This window comes from Lissotriton vulgaris, chromosome 3_1, assembly GCF_964263255.1.
Source record: "Lissotriton vulgaris chromosome 3_1, aLisVul1.2, whole genome shotgun sequence".
Lineage (NCBI taxonomy): Eukaryota > Metazoa > Chordata > Amphibia > Caudata > Salamandridae > Lissotriton > Lissotriton vulgaris.
This window is the reverse complement of record NC_141689.1, coordinates 269,773,537-269,791,691: the sequence shown is the minus strand read 5'-3', so window position 1 is coordinate 269,791,691 and position 18,155 is coordinate 269,773,537. Positions and strand designations below refer to the sequence as shown.

At 47.2% G+C, this 18,155-nt stretch overlaps 1 protein-coding gene across 2 annotated transcripts in view; it reads right to left on the bottom strand.

The window, feature by feature from the left end:
* The window catches only part of POLI (DNA polymerase iota), a 231,995-nt gene that overhangs the window by 58,158 nt on the left and 155,682 nt on the right, over positions 1 to 18,155 (bottom strand). For both annotated transcript variants that reach the window (XM_086960401.1, XM_086960402.1), the window contains 2 exons: positions 12,628 to 12,761; positions 10,950 to 11,158 (listed from right to left, as the gene is read on the bottom strand). In XM_086960401.1, coding sequence (XP_086816527.1) covers positions 10,950 to 11,158; positions 12,628 to 12,761 — 343 coding nt within the window. The remainder of the gene's footprint in view (positions 1 to 10,949; positions 11,159 to 12,627; positions 12,762 to 18,155) is intronic.

Sequence of the window (18,155 nt, the reverse complement as noted above, 5' to 3'; positions counted from 1 at the left end):
ATCCCGCCTGCTCCGGAGCGACCATCTCCGGAACGATTATAGCCAACCTCGCAGCTAGTACTTTTGCGTATAACTTGGAGTCCACATTCAGCAGAGAGAGTGGCCTGTATGATCCGCATTCCCTGGGGGACTTCCCTGGTTTGGGGATTGTGATAAGAAGGGCTTCTCTCATAGACTTCGACATGCTACCTTGTTGACATATATCATCAAATAGGGACATCAAATGTGGTATGAGGGTATCTTTAAAGGCCTTATAAAAGGCTACGGTGAGCCCATCAGCACCCGGAGCACTGGATGATCTCATTCCCTCCAACGCCTCCAGGATCTCGTCCCGCTGTATGGGCATCATTAAAAATTCTCTTTGGAAATTTTCCAGAAAGGGCATCCTAATATAAATAAGGTAGTCATCAATTTCCTCCTCCATATGCCCAGCTCTAGACCTATAAAGTTTAGAGTAGTAATCTTTAAATTCCGCAATGATGTCAGCCTCCTCCGTAACTATCTCTCCTGTGGATGTGACTAATTCCTCCACAACAAGTCGGGCCTACTATTGCGCATCAGTCTGGCTAACAAGGAACCTGGGCGATCCCTCTCCCCATATGTTCGCGCCGTGGCATACTTCCCCATATGTTTAACCTCTCTGTCCGCTTCCTCATTAAATTCTATAATTAGTTTCTTAATCTGCTCTTCTGTGTCGCTGTCTGATGTGCGCCTATGTTGCTTCTCTAAATCTGCCAATTGTGTTTCAAGACTTTTGAGTCTGTGCCTAATGGATTTGAGCCCCCCAGAGTGTTTCGCCATCGTCATTCCACGGATGTAAACCTTAAAGGTGTCCCACACCGTCTGAAAGCTGTCCACTGACCCCAAGTTGGTGTCAAAGAATGTTTCTATGTCCTCCGCTATCTCCCCTCTGAAGACCTCATCCAGCAAGGAATATGGGGGGAACCTCCAAGTGAACGGGGGGATCTTCCTTGTGGGTGCAGTGAGGGACAGAAGGAGTGGCGAGTGGTCCGACAACGTGCGGGGGAGGATTGTGCAACCCGTCACAGACTTCAGGAGAGGGGCAGATGTAAACCAATAATTAATCCTCGTGTGTATATCATGGTAGGCTGAGTAATGCGTGAACCCCCCCTTCCCTGGGTGTCTGTGTCTCCATATGTCCACCAGGTCTAACTTGATTAGTTCCGAGTGCATAAGAACGGCAGCTGCCGCAGGGCTGCGGGTCTACCCCGCTGACCGGTCCAGCTCTGGGTGCATTACAAAGTTGCAATCTCCCCCCCACACCATTCTGGAACCAACATATATCCTGCACATATCTGCTAGGGCTGTGTAAAAAGCAGGATTATCATAGACCATAAACATTCACCACCAGCAAGTCATGACCTTTACCTGTACAACGTGCAATGAGGTACCGACCCTCCGGGTCAACAGACAGGGGGGTCAACTTTAGTTGTGATCGGGGGTTTACCCATGTCACCACCCCCCTCGAGTGGGTAGTGAAACCAGCCGCCACACAGTTGCCACCCAGTTGCCACCCAGACCCCTAGCAGACAACATTTTACTCATAAGGGGTAGGTGTGTTTCCTGCATCAGAGCTACATCAATACGGTGTCTGTGAAGATAGCTCATTACCTTCCTGAGCTTTCTGTAGTCATTCAGCCCCCTTACATTCCAGGTCAGCACCCTTACAAGATCGGGACCACCGTCCATACTCAGGACTTCATTTTCCTCCATCTAGACTCAATACGTGTGGGTAGTCTCTCGCAAGATATCTTGAACCTCTAGTATCTTTAGGCAGGACCACAGTTGCAGCAACATCACACATCATACCTGGCACAACACTCCACTGAAACCAAATTTCCCAAACTTCCCAGTCGACCAACCCCAACCTGATCAGATAGGAATCGCCCTCCCCCCACCCACAGCCGACCACCCCCAACCTGGTCAGGCAGATCCCATTTCCACCCCCCATCACCCCTGTGAACAAACTTAAACAGTCCCTGAAATGGCTCTCCCCGGAGCCTGTAGGCCAAAAGCGCAGGGGAAGACGTTGCCAGCCAAGAGCAGTTATCTACCATACCGAAACTGCATTGCTGAAGCGCTCCAGCGCCACGCCCGTGACAAACATTCAGTGCCCACGTAAGTCCTAGTCCAATGAATGCATAGTGTTACTCCCCTGCCCATCCTGTAGTCCAGCTCCCCTCTGAGCCCCACCATCGACCCGCTCCATCAACCCAAATATCAAAAACTGTGGCGCAATGCTGCCACCCTGGCGGAGGAGCCCCCCGGTCCCCTATACCGCAAAAATAAATCAGTAAGATCTCACCCATCAGGTCATCCTCAAAGTATTTCCAGGGCTTCACCTATGCGGAGCAAACATTGCGCAACTTTCTCGTAGCGCTCATCTCAACTTGGAGCACGATCTTTCCAGGGGGGATGGACCAACCACAGCAACACTATGTCCGATCAAACAAATACTAAGTACTCAGTCCTGCTCCTCCAAGAGCGAAGTGGTATTAAGGTCATCCTGGTCACTCCTCGGACTATTCCTGCGTTCTCTGGACCATTCCTTCAGTGATTTTTGCAGCTCCCTGGGGTTAGTGAAGAAATGCGAATGCCCTTGTTTGTTAATCCGGAGCTTCGCCGGGTACATCATCGCATAGTCCAACCCTAGTTCGCGCAGTTGTTTTTTGTACGGAGCAAATTGTCTCCTTTCCTCCTGAACTTTTGCAGTGAAGTTCGGATAGAGTGAGACATCCATCCCTTCATATTGTAGTTTGCCCTTGTCTCTGGCTAAGCGAAGTGCCGTGTCTCTATCCCGGTAATTCAGGAGCTTCGCTATTATGGGTCGCGGATTCGCACCAGGCTTTGGTCTGGGTCCTAGGGTGCGATGGGCTCTCTCCACTATAAACATAGGGGAAAAAACCTTGTCTCCAAGTAGCACTTTTAAGAGTTTCTCCACAAAAAGCTCCATCTTGCCAGTTTGTGTAGTCTCCGCCACACCTGTAATGCGGATGTTGGATCTCCGCAACCTCGCCTCCAAATCCTCAGACTTGTCTTGGATCACCTGCAAAAGTCTTCCGAATTGCTTACGATCTTTGTCCCACTCCGACTGCGCTTCCTCCGCTTCTGTATGCCGTCTTTCCGCCATGTCAAGACGTTCAGCGTGCTTGTCCACCCGTTCCGACATGCGGTCCATGCGATATGACAGGGCATCAATTTTATTCCCAATCGACGCTATACTGTCTTGTATCCCCTTTTCCATCGATACCAGCATTTTGCGCATGTCTGCGCTTATGGATCCTTCCGAGGTGGCTCCCTTCGGGGACGCCTCCGGAGCCGGCACTTCGGACCCCTTGTTCTGCCGCTGCTCAAAGGTGAGTTTGGATTGTGTTCTATCATTTTTGCCCATGGCTATTCTGGTAGACATCAAAGCGTACTACACCGCTTCTGTTTCGCGTCGGAGTGGCCCAGTATCCTCCCTCGTCCCGACGCGGACTCCAAGCCCCAAGCGCCGGTGAACGATCCTCACGCGCGTGCCACCAGGATTGAGTGTAGCCGCTCCAGTGATTCGCACACCTCGTTAGTGCCAAGTAGTAGCCTACCGTGAGGCCCTTCAGACGATCGCGCTATGCGCCACGCGCGGCGTGACCCTGCAACGCACAACGCCCCTTGTCGAGGACTCAGTCCGTATCCGGGGCAAGGTGTTCCCAGGGCCCTCACAGCACCTCACCACCCAAGCAACAGGGTAATAGCATCAGGGCAGATAGTCATATTCTCCGCAGCCGTCAGTGCGGTCCTGGACCCTCCATCTGTGTGTAATCGTGCCCCGGATTCTGTGCTGTACTGCCAGTACAAGCCGCAAGCGCTGCAGCAAATGGCCACCACTGTGGCAGTCCAGTCCCCAAAATGGCGGCAAATGGTAGGTCGGGGGTGTGTCCGCAGGGCACTTCCAAAGTTCACCCCAACTCAGTGTCCAATAGTGCACCCACCCTTTTCACTCCTCGTTGTGTGCAGAGCGCAGCAACAGCATTGGCAGGAGAGGCGATGCCGTATTCCCACGCCGCGCAGCCACCGGGTCCCCAAGGGTACTCACTGACGCCGCCTCGGTCCACAGGCGCGCAGCGCCGGGCCCCCGCAGTCTGTGAGCGTGCCGCTGCGTCCAAGGACTCGTACAAACAGAGGTCCACGCCGGCGGTCCAGGGCCTCCCGCAGCCGGTCCAGGCGTTGATGGCGGATCGGGTGAGGAAGCTTAGGCAGGGCCAGCCGCCAGGAGCGTTCCCGGGCCCCCAGCGCCACCGCCACCAATATTGTCCACCAAAGTCCCGTGTAGCCTCAATGCAGGTTGTACAAGGCACTGTTCTCCTCGGATGGGTGTGTGGAGGTCACGGGTACTGAGCGTCCCACTCCCGACTCCGGGTCCGCACCACTGGTCCGCTCAGGGCCTCTCTGGCCGCACGCACAGCGACGTCTCTGGGGCAGCCTTTCAGGCCAGGCCGCGGAGGCAGGCCTGGTCCGCCACCGCCGGAGTCTTCCCCCCGGGGCGTTCTGCTAGACTGCCGGGCAGACCGAAGAGATTCCGTCGCGCACCTCCGAGAGCTGCTGGGGAGTGCACAGCAGTAGACAGGACCGGTTAGGCACTTTTAGGATAGTTTTGCCGGATTTTGATGGGGCTACGGCGAGGAGCTCAGCGCTCACGCGTCTACCATGGACGCCGGCAAGCTCCGCCCCCCTCAACTCCAAATGAAGATTAACATCCCCAAGAATCACATAGTGGGGGAAACGCAGTGCTCGTTCAGTCATCGCATCGGCACATGTGTTTAAGAAGCCCTGCGGCGTACCCCGGGGTCGGTAAATCAAGGACCCACCCAAGGTAAAATGGGTGGAAAGCTCCATACTAAAATCTAGAGCTTCACAGTCACCCCTAAGGCAGGATGGCTCACTTTGAAGAGCCCAAGACACTCTATAAAAAATGGCAAGTCCACCTACTTTACCGACAAGGTGATCAGCCCGATGAACTTTATAGCCGGCGGAGTGGCCAGTGTAACAATAAGGTCAGAGGAAGCATCAAGCCAAGTTTCTGTTATAAAAAGAACATCCAAAGAATGATCTACAACCAGGTCAAAAATGACCTTTCTTCTGCTAACTGGTCCCACACGGACAGCATTTCTGGCCCTGGGCGCTGACATGGCGCAGACGGGCTTGCCTTAGGCGCGCCATTGGCGTGCCCGCTGCGCGACCAAGAAGAGGCCATTAAATGGAGGGAGGCTGGTGTGGCGTGCGACGTGCAGCGACTAGAGCGCTGCAGTCAGAAGGCGCGAGGGACGACCAAGTTGGCCGCCTCGCAAAGTAAGAAAGTCAGCAAGAAGGAGTATAACACACTCCCAAACAGTAGCAGACAATAGAAATGTCACTTTCCCAAACAATTTCCCCCGAATAGCCCTGAGTTCACAATATGTAGATAAAACATTTAGAGCGAGCGTTCAAATTAAAAAGATGAGTGGAGCCCCCCCAAATTCCCAACTTAATCACAGAGCCACACGTTAAAAAATGTGAGCGCTAAACGGGCGCCGCTAAGCCTTTACCCAAATGGTGCCTCCTTGAAAAACGTCAAACTTTGGTTGGGGTTGACTCTCAGGAAATGACAATCTCCAACTGAAAGAGGACTTTCCGGATGTGACATCAAGCAGAAAGGGCATAGCCAATTGTTAAACTTCATGGCTAGTAGTAAACTCCATACTGACAAGGTGGCTGTTATACCCGGTGGTTTCTGGCTGGTTAGGACACATCGAAGCCAGGCAGAATCCACCGTCCTAGATAGAAAAAGTACAATACACTTGTCCGATAACCCATGCTTAGCACAGAGCAGTCAGGCTTATCTTCAGGGTCAAAGTGTAAAGTATTGGCACAATCCCCACCCTCGAAACACACTGTGTATGGTAAAAAAAGTCTCCACACCGTATGTATAAAACGCTGGGCTTTGTATTACACACACATTGAAATCAAAACGGCATTGGATATATACTTTAGAGTTATATGCAATTATCAAACTCTTCTATTAGCAGCATAACGGCATGAACATATATGCACTAGTCATAGGTACTCACTTGCCCCATTATCCCCTCAGCCTCATAAGTAACATAAACCCATGTGTGTACTTCACGAGGTGTTCACCATACAAGCAATCCCTCCCATTTTCCAGCTAACACATTAGCATAAAACACGACATTCCCAATATCGCATACCCTGCACAATTGTAATGGTCAAGAAATCACAGGTTTTGACTATGCCTCATTCCCTAGTCCCTCAGACACTACAATTACACCAGCTAACGATACACCCGCAGGCGACACTGATTAGATTGGCCACCTAAAGCAGAAGGAACCAGTTAGGTCTTCTCGTCCATCCAGATTCGGTCCTCAGGCACCCGGTGGCACCTTCGAGTGCAGGATCACTACCCCCCACACCCCCATAGGCAACACTGTGACTATGGAAGCTAGTGAGCTTCTAATTTGGAAAATTGTTTCCCCTCTGGCTATGGTGCGAGCTGCAGTTGCTTCAGGGAGTCAGCCGTGGGTACACACAAGGCGCAAAGAGACCCCTCGGTTCCAGTCACTATTCTCAACAACAGAATACCTTGTGGCATGGGTCCAGGAAAAGGGAGCCAGCGACCTCGGACTGAAGCTGCAATGTCAGGCACTGTCTGTCATTTTCCTGATTTAGAAGTCGGAGTCAGCCTAGGCTGCCATCTCGGGTACCCCGGACTAAGCAAACACCCCCCCCCCCCCCTCCCCCCCATCAACCCTTGGACACCGCAGGCTACGGAGTGCGAGCTAGCACAGGTTTCCGGTAGTAAGCTCGGGTCCCTCAGACTCAGCAAACTAAACTCCTTGAACTCCTCATGTTATGGCACCCCCAGGTAGGCCACTGATCGTTATAGGCATATACATCGGCACAGTGTGATTACTGCACATGATCTTGTGAAAACAGGGAGATCCTTTCTGCCCTTGGGATCCAGTGGACAGGAGGCAAGCCAACCGGCTCTTCGAGAGTGCTTAGGGACCCGTGCCATGACAGTTGCAGTCAATCCTGCCCCAATAGTTCCACTAGTTGATGTCCCAGGGTCGAACCAGAGTAGTATGATTCCAATCCCCCAAGCGCATCTAACTCCTGAGGGCAGAGTCCCAGCAGTTATACCCACAATAGCCTTTGCAGATGAGATCTGTTCAAAAGGCCACCTTTCAAATACACAGGCCCCCTCTAAATGTTGTCCTGTCGGCCATCCTACCCCGGGAGGCTTGATCAATATCTTTAGTGGGGCAAAGACCCTTACCCTTGGAATGTAGATGCCAATTCCACCTCCTCATATCTATACCAGGAAGGCCCCTCATAGCCAGAGGTCTGCAGTTTCCCTTGAGCCCCTAGTTTATGGCTGTCTTATCAGGAATGCACAGACGTAGCTGTCACCGAAGCACCCGGACTGGAGACAGGCACACAGAGGCACACATACAGAAATACCCACTTTCCCAAAGTGATATTTCCACATTAGTAATGTTGAATCCACTCACACCATCGGAGAGGATTTGCCATTGCTAACTCATTGATATCAAACACTATACTGGCACTGTTCTGCACATAGGAAATACAGCTCAATAGCCTTTCCACAGATCCCTCATGTCAATCCAATGTGAGAAGCAGGCCGTAGGGTACCGAACGCACCATCTGCTGCCATTCACTACCAGTGCATGTAGAGACCACATCCTGCCCCCAGGGAGTACTCCGATGTAGCGAGAGATATGCAGAACCTTGGCAAATAGGTAACAGATACCTGCACACACTGGCCTTGCCATGGAAAGCTGGTGACACATTTGAAGCGCTACCTCTGTGGGTATCAGAACCAGTGATGGAGGCCCACAGAGGAACATATGAGTTACATGCCCTATGTATATGTCTTACCCCTGGACAAGGGTCTTAGACCGAACTCAAATCAGCCAATCATATATACACAAATTATCAGTATGTATATGACAAGCACAGCACTTTGGCACGGAATGGCAGTGTTAAAATGCTCAAAGTCCCAAGACTAGCACACAGAGCTGCAGAAAACCGGGAAGGACAAAAGGAAAAGGTCGAGGGAAAGCACACTAGAAAGGGCCATTTCTAACAGTGGCATTATCCATAGTTTGCTACAATGAACTGGAGTTAATCAAATCGTAGTACAGTATTTATTAGCCTAATGCAAGCCTGCACATTATAATTACTCGGTACTACAATAAAATATCTCAGGTGTGGAGAAATGTATCTCACTCCTGAGCAGTTTTTAACCTAGAAAAGATTAGAATATCTAGAGAGAACAAAAGCTAATTAAAAAAGTAAACGTACAAAAATTAAACATTTTCAATCATATCGACTCGTGACTACTACTGTGTCACCTTGGTATCTCCTACTAGATCAGGAAAAGACAACTAATGCAACAAGCCAAAGTATGCAAACTCTATACATCAAAAATGATCAAATGTTATATAAGAAAAATGCTACTTTTAATCCTTTTATAATTTGCAGCAGTAGCAGCAGCAGCAGCAGCAGCAGCAGTAGCAGCAGCAGCAGTAGCAGCAGTAGGAAAAGCAGCAACAGACGCCATCATGCTGCTCACCAGGGAAGCCAACAGCAGCATCAACAGAATCGCAGGAAACAATGGGGCATTAGCAGCGCAAGCAGCAGCAGCAGCAGTAGTAACGAGTCCCACAGGAAAAAGACGAACCCTGATATTTATGACCTTCATTTCCACCCAGCAAACAGAAATTACAATCCCAAGAAGAGGGATTCAAGACAAAGATCCTCCTCCCAATCCAGCTCTTCAAGGAGCAGTAGCAGCAGTGGCTCCAGTGCCAGAAGATCTCAGAAGCCTGCATTTATGGGAGACAACAAACCTCCAGTGCTGGCAGTTACTGCTCAAGCGGTGAGAAATGACAACAAGAAACAAGGATACCAGGTGATCGTGTACGCCGACTACCGCAGCTCCAAGCTCCAGATCCAGGCCTATGCAGTGGAAATCGCTGTCGCCAGTAGGTGGCGCGCTTGTGCAAATGCGGTTGTTGTCAACTCTCATGAGGCACAGGCCTATGTGAAATGGGGTCAGAATTGCCAAGACTACAAAATTGCGGCAAAGGTTGAAACTGGTCACTTTGGCAGTCAACCGGGCTTGAGGTGGAAGGCTGAGTGGCCAAGAATCCCATCAAAACTGAAATCGGCTGGAAAATGGGCTGCACAGTTTGTTCCAGGAGCTGCTCTTAAAGCTGGCTAGCTAGCTGGATTCTCTGAAAAGTTACAGAAAAATCCCTCTAAGCAAGCAAAAATCATCCTTTCTCTGAGCTCCCCAAGAACCTTTGATGCAGTTATGCAGATTCCAAGGCTCACACTTTATTACAGATCCATTCAGCTCCCTGTTGCGATCCCTGCTGGTCGCCCCATCCAGACCTCGGACATTCAGTCGCCCAGCTGGAATACTTTCGCTGAAGCCCCAGAACACCTCCTAGACAAACTGAGAGGTGACTGCACGGTTTCCAAAGATAGAATCACCACATTCAATGACGTTGCATTTAACTACTCGATGGCCAGAAGCTGCTACCATGTCCTGGCCCAAGACTGTAGCCCTAAGCTGAATTTCCTGGTGATGATGAAGAAAGTGGAAGACTCTCCTGACCAGAAAGCCATCAATGTCAAACTGGGCAGCTACGATATTGACATGTATCCATCTGCTGACTCCCTGAAGCTGATCATAAATGGTATTGAGGTGAATAGTGTGCCATATGAATCTCATTCTGAGCCTCAATTGAGGATGGAAAAGGAGGCTGATGGGCTCGTTTTGATCGCACCTGACTTTGGCATTGAGAAGCTTTACTATGACAGAGTCACATGCAAGGTTACACCAGCTTTGTGGATGAAGGGCAAGACTTGTGGTGTTTGTGGCCATCATGATGATGAGCGCGAACAGGAATATCAGATGCCAGATGGATTTGTTGCCAAGGATGAGGAGAGTTTTGTCCAGTCTTGGATTACAGAGGAATCTTGTTCTGTTTGCCAATGATGAAAGGTCCACAACCAATTCTTAACTAGACCCTGCTGATGGGTATTTGGAACAAGACATGGATGAAGTTTCGCTTGACACATCTGAAGAATTGCAGTGTGCGGAATAGTGTAACCAGTCAGAAGATTAGATTTCATCATCTTTCTTCATTAATGTGTCATTGTAGAAACAGAAAACATGTTCTAAGTTTGCCTAGAAACAGTTAATTTACTAGTCAACCTTTAAAAATGATCAGTACAAAAATCCCTGTAAATATATAATTTCCAAATAAACAATGCATTCATTAAAAAAAAAAATCCTTTTATAATTAGATAGAGTTCAGGACCTTCTGGGACTGAGTTGATAAGAGCAGACATGAAAAGTGATTGTGGTGGATGGAAGGATGGATGGAAGGGGTTCTGAGGAGTAAGGTTTCCACTTGCATTTTAGCCTAGTCCTTTAAAATACCTCGGTGTGCATCTCATAATTGTGCACCACATTTAAGGTGCAGCAGGAGCAATGTGGAGAACTTTGGGCATCACAGAATCAAGAAATTGGGTGCCACTACACATAGCAATCAACTCATATTGAGCATGGTGGCTCACACCTTGGGAAACATATTGTTGGTGGCAGTACTCTTTCATAGGAGGGCCTAGCACACTGGGAATCCATCATGACTTGCTTTAGGGTGGGTAAGACAGCTTGGAGGGGCTAGAAGAGATGTTCTGTTACTTGATCTAAAATTAAAAACCCACAAACGATACCCTGGGCATAACAGAACAGTACTTCACGGTCCAGTCAAGCACCCACGACTCATACAGTCTAATGAGGACTAATGTAAACTTAAACAGAAAACATAAATACACTTATACTCAAACCCTACCTTAACGGTCTTCTGTGACTGAGGGGAAGAAGATGATGTCTTCTGAGTCAAATAAAACCCAATGGATCCCTTGGTAGAGTTGAAAACACTTTTTAGCTTAGAGAAGCACACATTCAATAGCGTAAGATGGAACGGCATCTTGACATTTATCATCTTTTTAAAAAGATTCATAAGCAGCTCGACCAATGGAATCACAACATCGTCGCTCCCTGGTGGAAAGTTCAAATACAAATTAATCAGTTTATTTCTATACTGTACTCTGACAACCAGTTTCATCTAACAACATAACAAAAGACATAACTGGCCCAGTTACATGCAACATGCGCATGCAACAACCAAGGCAGTGTAAAATCACCTTTTTGCAACAATGACCCCCAAATGGTCCGCTATACTAATTTGTAAGCCCGGGGATGAGATCGGACAGCGCTGTCATACAAGGCCCTTCCTCCTCTAATTTGTTGCTCCTTCAATCCTGTATCCACACTTGTAACATCATCAACATGCCAGTGTCCCAATGGGCACACTAAGTAAGTATATCTTCATTGCAAATTTAAGATACACTGTTCCATTTCCACCAATGTCTATTATACAGCTAGGTTTCGAACCATTTACTTTAGTCTATTATTTATATGAACTTTTTCATACTTGTTTTAAAATTATTTGATATCTTTTTACTGTTACTTATTTCCATTTAGTTTTGGTGTACTTAAACGGTAAGGGCCTGATTTAAATCTTGGTGAACGGGTTACTCAGTCACAGTGGTGAGGGGTTATCCCGTACGCTATAATCTAAATCCGGTTATATCCTTTGGGATTCATATAAATCCCATTACATCCTATGGGATTAATATTTCGGCGGACGGGATATCCGTCACCGTTGTGAAGGAGTAACCCGTTCACCAACATCTAAATCAGGTCCTAAATCCGTAATTTATAATATAAATATATATGTAAGATAAGCATGCACAACAACACATAAGTAATGTAGAGCTTTTTATACAATGTTACTGTGTGAGTCCATGGGTGTGTGCATGTGAGCTGGTATTCTTGATGGTAGGACTACGTTGCACTGGCACAGTCTAGTCCCATAGCTGTGTGTGGGCTACATCTGAGGGGGATCACCTCAGTTGGAAGAAGTGGTCATTTAGGTGACATGGGGAAGACATGCACAGTGACAACCAGCAGTGAGCCGCTCAGCTCAGCGTGTACGCAGTAGAGCTAGTGTCTACATTTGGCTTTTGCCACTCTGCAGATGCTCTGCTGGTTCTCCCTATAGTTCATACAACTTTCTCTTCACTATTTTCCTCCAGGGGATCTGGAAAATTGGTACAAGTTGCACTGAGAGTTTAGGAGCTAGGGCACCATGAGTGCAGGGCACAATTTAGGGACAGAAAGTCTGCAATAAGAGGTTTTTGCAGTGAATTCCTGCCCAGGCAGGATGACTACTGAGGATTTTGCAGAGGATGGGGATGCTCAGCTAACTGTTTTCGGCAGGAAGGGTCAAAGGGCCCTTCACCTTCTCTGGGGCTTCTTTTTATGGCTAAGATCCAGCAGCTCTATTGATGTGCAAATACCAGCCTATTAAAAACCACACTGCGCTTCTTCAAGACACACAAGCTCAACCACTGCTGCTGCCTTCGCACCAGACTTTGCTGCAACTCTTAGTTTGCTTTCATTACCTGCACCAAGCTTCTGAATAAGGTGTGAAGGAACAGGGCACTGTCTGCTTTCCCGATTAGACCACTTGTTGGTCTGTGAATACTGACGGATGGTAAGTCGGATTGTGTGAGGCTTCCGCCCATCGTTGTGGACTCTAGTTAAGAAAGAAACACAAGTAAAAAACTAATAGTAAATATACAGTAGACTATGATCTTGCAACTGTCTTTCCACATAAAACTTAGAATGAAAATGATGTTTCTTAACCATTTGCGTGGGGAAATCACGTCCATAAATATGCTACTAAGTACTAATTTATCTTCGGTTGTGTTGACTTTGCTTTCCTGCATGACAGAGTGCATTAGTAGCCATGGCAAGGATTTATATATATTTTGCAAAAAAGAGACTAAGCATATGTTTGATGTCGGATACAGGGTATGAGTCTTGAAACTGATTTCTGCATAATGTGCACTGGTTTGCTAATCATAGGGGTAACCCACGAAAAAAAAAGTTTAGACGAAGGCTTGACATCGATAAGCTTGCACTAAGGGTTTGGACGCAGGGTAGCATCGTTTTTCAGCCCAAAAAACATAAAACTGGCAAAAAGTAGCTAAATCCACACCACGCACCACATTAACATACAACATAGAACAATTTAAATACATCTTACATAAACACTCTGTTGTGCATACAACAACTTGTGTCACAGTTACCAACTTGGGCTATGGTACACGAGTTAGACAACATCGACATCTACAAAATAGTCATCACACATTAACAATAAGCACGGCAATTGCCTAATCAAATCATTGATCAGCTGGTGCTGGTCATGGCAAAATCCATACATTTTAGTGCTTCCTTTATGCACCTTTCCTCGATGCAAGTGAATGGAAGCGAGAGCATGTGATACAATCGAAACCTATACATAGGCACTAATGACTAGGTGGGAAGAATGCGAGAACGTTGAAAAAAAAGATACAAGTATTGCCAGCAATACCCGACTCTACTACTTTCTGAAATCCTCACTTCGATGTATAAACTTCAGAAGAGGCCACCCTTTGTAGAATTGTTCAGCTACAATATGCAGTGTGCAATATGGAATAAAAAAATTAGAATCAATTTAAAATGTGTGGAGGTGTGAACTGGAGTAAAGGCTTAAGAGTAGGGTTCAAGTAGGGACATAAAAGGGAAATCGTTATTGATTAATAAAATATGGCAACATACTTTAAGGCAAGTATGTGGATTTGCATTCTCATAACACAGAAGCAATCATTAAGGAATGCCGGTAAAATGAATCTACATTCTCACACTATACACCAAAAAATATCAGACATAAGTGATCAAATGATGGCCTTCCCAGTTCTGTAAGAAAGGTAGTAAGAAATGGCACCCAGTGAGAAAGTGCTGCAATTCCATGAAAACGGTAGTAAATACGGTTAAATATCATATAGTAAATATTTAACTAGGAAGTGCCGGAAAACGAGACAGTATCTGTGAGGCCTGCACAAATACCATGTCACATTTATCCTTCACTGGGAACCAAATACCCTATTGTAGCGCTTGACTTTCAGAGGGTAGTGTTGCAGAGAAGTCTAAGGCTTACTCAAGGTAGGTGGTGTAGGCTAGTAATCACCATTACAAGTACGCAGAAATAACACTCAATAATTGATTGTCCAGTATGTACTTTGCTTTATAAAAGTAAGAGTACATTTATTAGACACACACACTACTCAATACTACGCACCAATGCACAAATATACATAAGCTGTTGGAATTACTTTGTGAGATTGCATAACCTGAGGGGGGGGGGGGTCTAGTACCACCACTCCCATGTATGCACATCATCTTGCCCCCTAATGCAGTGGGTTGACACAACCTGGAGCGAGGGCCTTGCCAACTGGCACCATCCCAGTGGCGGCCAAACCCATCATCTCAACAAACAATAAAAATAGGTAATCCTGCCATGGGGACACATAACCCTGACTGAGAATTTTATACTGATCAAAAAATATACACCTCTACATCTTAGTGGCCAACAGCCTGGGTGGTTGTTCCCCTAACGCAGTAGAAAGAATACATGTTTGGGCATCACTTTAAATGAGGTACTTATCTTAGCTGACAGTTGTAATGCATTGCAATTAAAGCCCCTAAAAGGTTTCACAGTTAAAATCACAGGATTAGGCAGATGCAGGAGTGTCTGGCAATTTAAACCCATTTTGTTTATGAATTCACATTTTACACCTGTGACCTACAGTCCAGCTAAAAAGAATAACCTCAGGTAATGGTTCCATTACACCTCTTCACCTCCAGGGGATGCCTCAGGATCTCTCTTCTGGTTTGTCCACTCCGGCTGGCAGACAAGGAGACTCCTGCTGGTTCGACCGGACCTCGGGGGAGTGCGACGGCACTCCCTCGCCTTCCTCCAGCCATGGGGGAGTGGGGCGGCACTCCCCCTCTCTCGCAGGGCCCGGAGTTGGGATCCTGGGCTCCTCCCCCATGGATGTCTGGACGGGGAAGGCGCTCCCCGGCTTCAGCGTTGGTCTTCGGGCCCAGAGTTGGGATCCCGGGCCCCAGAGGCAAGGAGCTGAGACAGATGGAGACCAATCACTTCCATTCCCTTCCCCCTCACCCACATTCCACCTGAATACGAGCTATAGCAAGAACACGTGAGACGAAGACACATACAGAGGTAATTCACCAGACTTCATAGCTAAAATTAGTGAAGAAGAGTGTGTTGCGTGCTTATCTAGGACCCTGATCGATACTGTGACCTTATGCCCCTATTCGGCTATAAATCCATTTATTCCCTATATTGGCATAACCGTTCAAGTGCAATATTCAGTAACTCATCTCTGGCCTCACACGAACAGAGCCACATTCCAGAATAGCTTTCTCTGCCACTTCCTTTGCAACCAATTAGTGCAATGACAGAGCAGAAGTCACTATCTGAGATTCCTAGATTAACACTCTGGGTTCTTCAACAAGATAAAAACTCAGCAAACCTGGAAATCCCCGCTTGCTGTGTTTAGATTAGTAATAGAACTCTAATGAGCACTGATAGACGATCACTTCCTAGTGGCATCTTATTGACGTCTTATGTCCAGCAAACTTACGTCAAACAAGGCCCTTTCAGGTATAAATACTACCAACGTGGCCTTAAGCAAGTCCCCTGTTGCCCGTCGCCTGAAGCTGCTGTTATGCTGAAGATATCATAGCTGCTATCGCTACTGCTATCGCTGCTAACTAGCGAACGATGGTGTGGTGAACTTAGGAGCTGAACAGCCGTCCCCCTGCAAGAGCCCAGCAGATGCAAGCTGCCCGCGGACGCTGTCCCCCCTCCTTCTCCTCCTCGACGCGCTGAGAAGAGACGCTGCCTTTCTCCTGCCGAGAAATCCAGCTCCAGCGTTTCTGGTCTACCCTTGCGGGTGACTGGGATATCGAGCCCTGAGGGAGATACCAGACCTCCATCATTCTATTCCAGAGGTATGGTGTTGACTAAACCCTTGAGAGAGAATTCTTGAAGCAAACCTTGGCAAAACCAACTTAACTTAAAGCTACTTACTTACTCCCCTCCCAAGTATTAGGCTTAGGTCAGGTACACTGGGGTAGGCGTAGTTAGAAGCACCAGTTGAGTATTTTAGCCTAATGTATATATGAATGTATATATGTTTTATTCCTTTTACACCATTGTATGGCTAAGAAACCATATCAATGCTTTTATAGTATTATTTCGCAATACTTATCTTACTGTACGTACTTTTTATCATAACAAGTCTTGCAATTGTGGCAATTCATTTCTCTTGTACGAGAAGAAAGACTGTTCAATAAATGTTAACCCTTTATTGACAAACGCCAGTCTCTCTGTTCTCTACATATTGTGAAAGTAAACTGCACCAACCTGACTGAGTAAAATAACTGTCTATTGTTTCACACGACCCTAGAGATTGACTCTTGATCTGAGGAGCAAAGTTGTCATGTTGCACGGTTGTTGGAAAACTGAATCCCTTCTTGTCTGTGCCAGGGAAGCTGATCACTTCCTATTTTCAGTCAAGAAAGTTTCCAGTGACCTCTGAGCTAGTTGGTAACAAACCCAATTAGGTTTAGCATAGTCAGTGGAGGCCTGGAAGATCCGCACTTCTACGTCGATACCACTGTTTATGTTATTCCAATGCGCAGGGCCTATTGGGAAAATAGGAACTACACTACATGGCGCCCAACGTTTGGTAAGGCGATAAACTAACGCAAGACGTTAGAGTAACTCAGTCGTGCATATTTCACACAGACCCCTTTCTCCCGTAAATACTCCAATAGACGTCTGGAGTGGGGGAAAGGTTAAAATCCGCCCGAACTCAGTAGGAAGAGATTCCTATGTAAAGCTCTGGTTTATTCAACGTTGAAGGATACAGTGTTCCAAAATATTGTGCACCTAATCTTTGTCTCCTTGGAGACCTACTCTGCAAAGCCTGCATTTATAAAATGTCAGACAGTGAAGAAGAAAGGGAAGCAGCTAGGCTGGCAATCCTATTAATAGAGGAAGACTCAAGTCTCCTACAGACTGACCCGGATGCTATCGACATCCTGGTCCACTTAAGAAAGTCTATAACTTTAAAACTTATAGAAAACGGACTGGCACCACAAGGTGGTACAGTAATCTTCGTGATAGAGGCACACGAATATCGGCAGACAGAGGTATTCTATTCATGGATAAACTTTCCAGCGGCAAACGCTAGAACAAAAGAGTTTCACTATTACAAAATAGAGAAACCTCCGGAAGAGTACGCTCCTTTCGAGGAGACTGAAATCCCACTAAAATTCCAAGAGCACCTGCTCTGGTTTAATGGCGCCCTAAAACATAATGATCATATTACCAGGCTCGGTCCACTAGGTAGACCAGGAGCAACGTGGCCGGTTCTAGCCAGCTACACACCACATCCGGACATTGGAAAAATGTCAAAGGAAGAGCTGTTAGTACAGCTAAAAACATTAATAAAAATACATAGGCAATTAGTCCAATATGTAATGCGGACTGCAACAGTCCAACCAGCTGTTAATGTACCACAGCTGACCCCTCATCAGGGGAACACTAATAAAATTACACCACAGAACATACAGTCATGTCTTGGTAAAACACCCGTAAAACGGGAACAAATTCCTTTCTGGTTAGCACAGAAAATCACTCAAATAGAGGCAGTATTTCCTGATACTACCCCTATTGAGAAACACAGAATCTTGACCATCTGCCTTCCTATGGGAATCGCACCACACGTGGAGGACTGTGACACTTGGGGTACAGTCTTTGCTTCCATTTACACAAAAACACACGGTGTTCCGTCTATGGCGGTAATACCAGAAGTGCTAAAACAGATTTGTAGTATCCTGCATATTATACTGTAAGGTGTTTTACCAGCCCTGCTCTGCCAGTGCCTGTGCTCTGACTCATTAGAATGTTGTAGTCGGATGATGCCTCGGAATGTTGGGACTGAGTGAGGCAGTGGGAGTTGGTCATGGGCTGAGCAGCTGACAGGCAGCTCCTGGTGGGGCTCTGATCTAC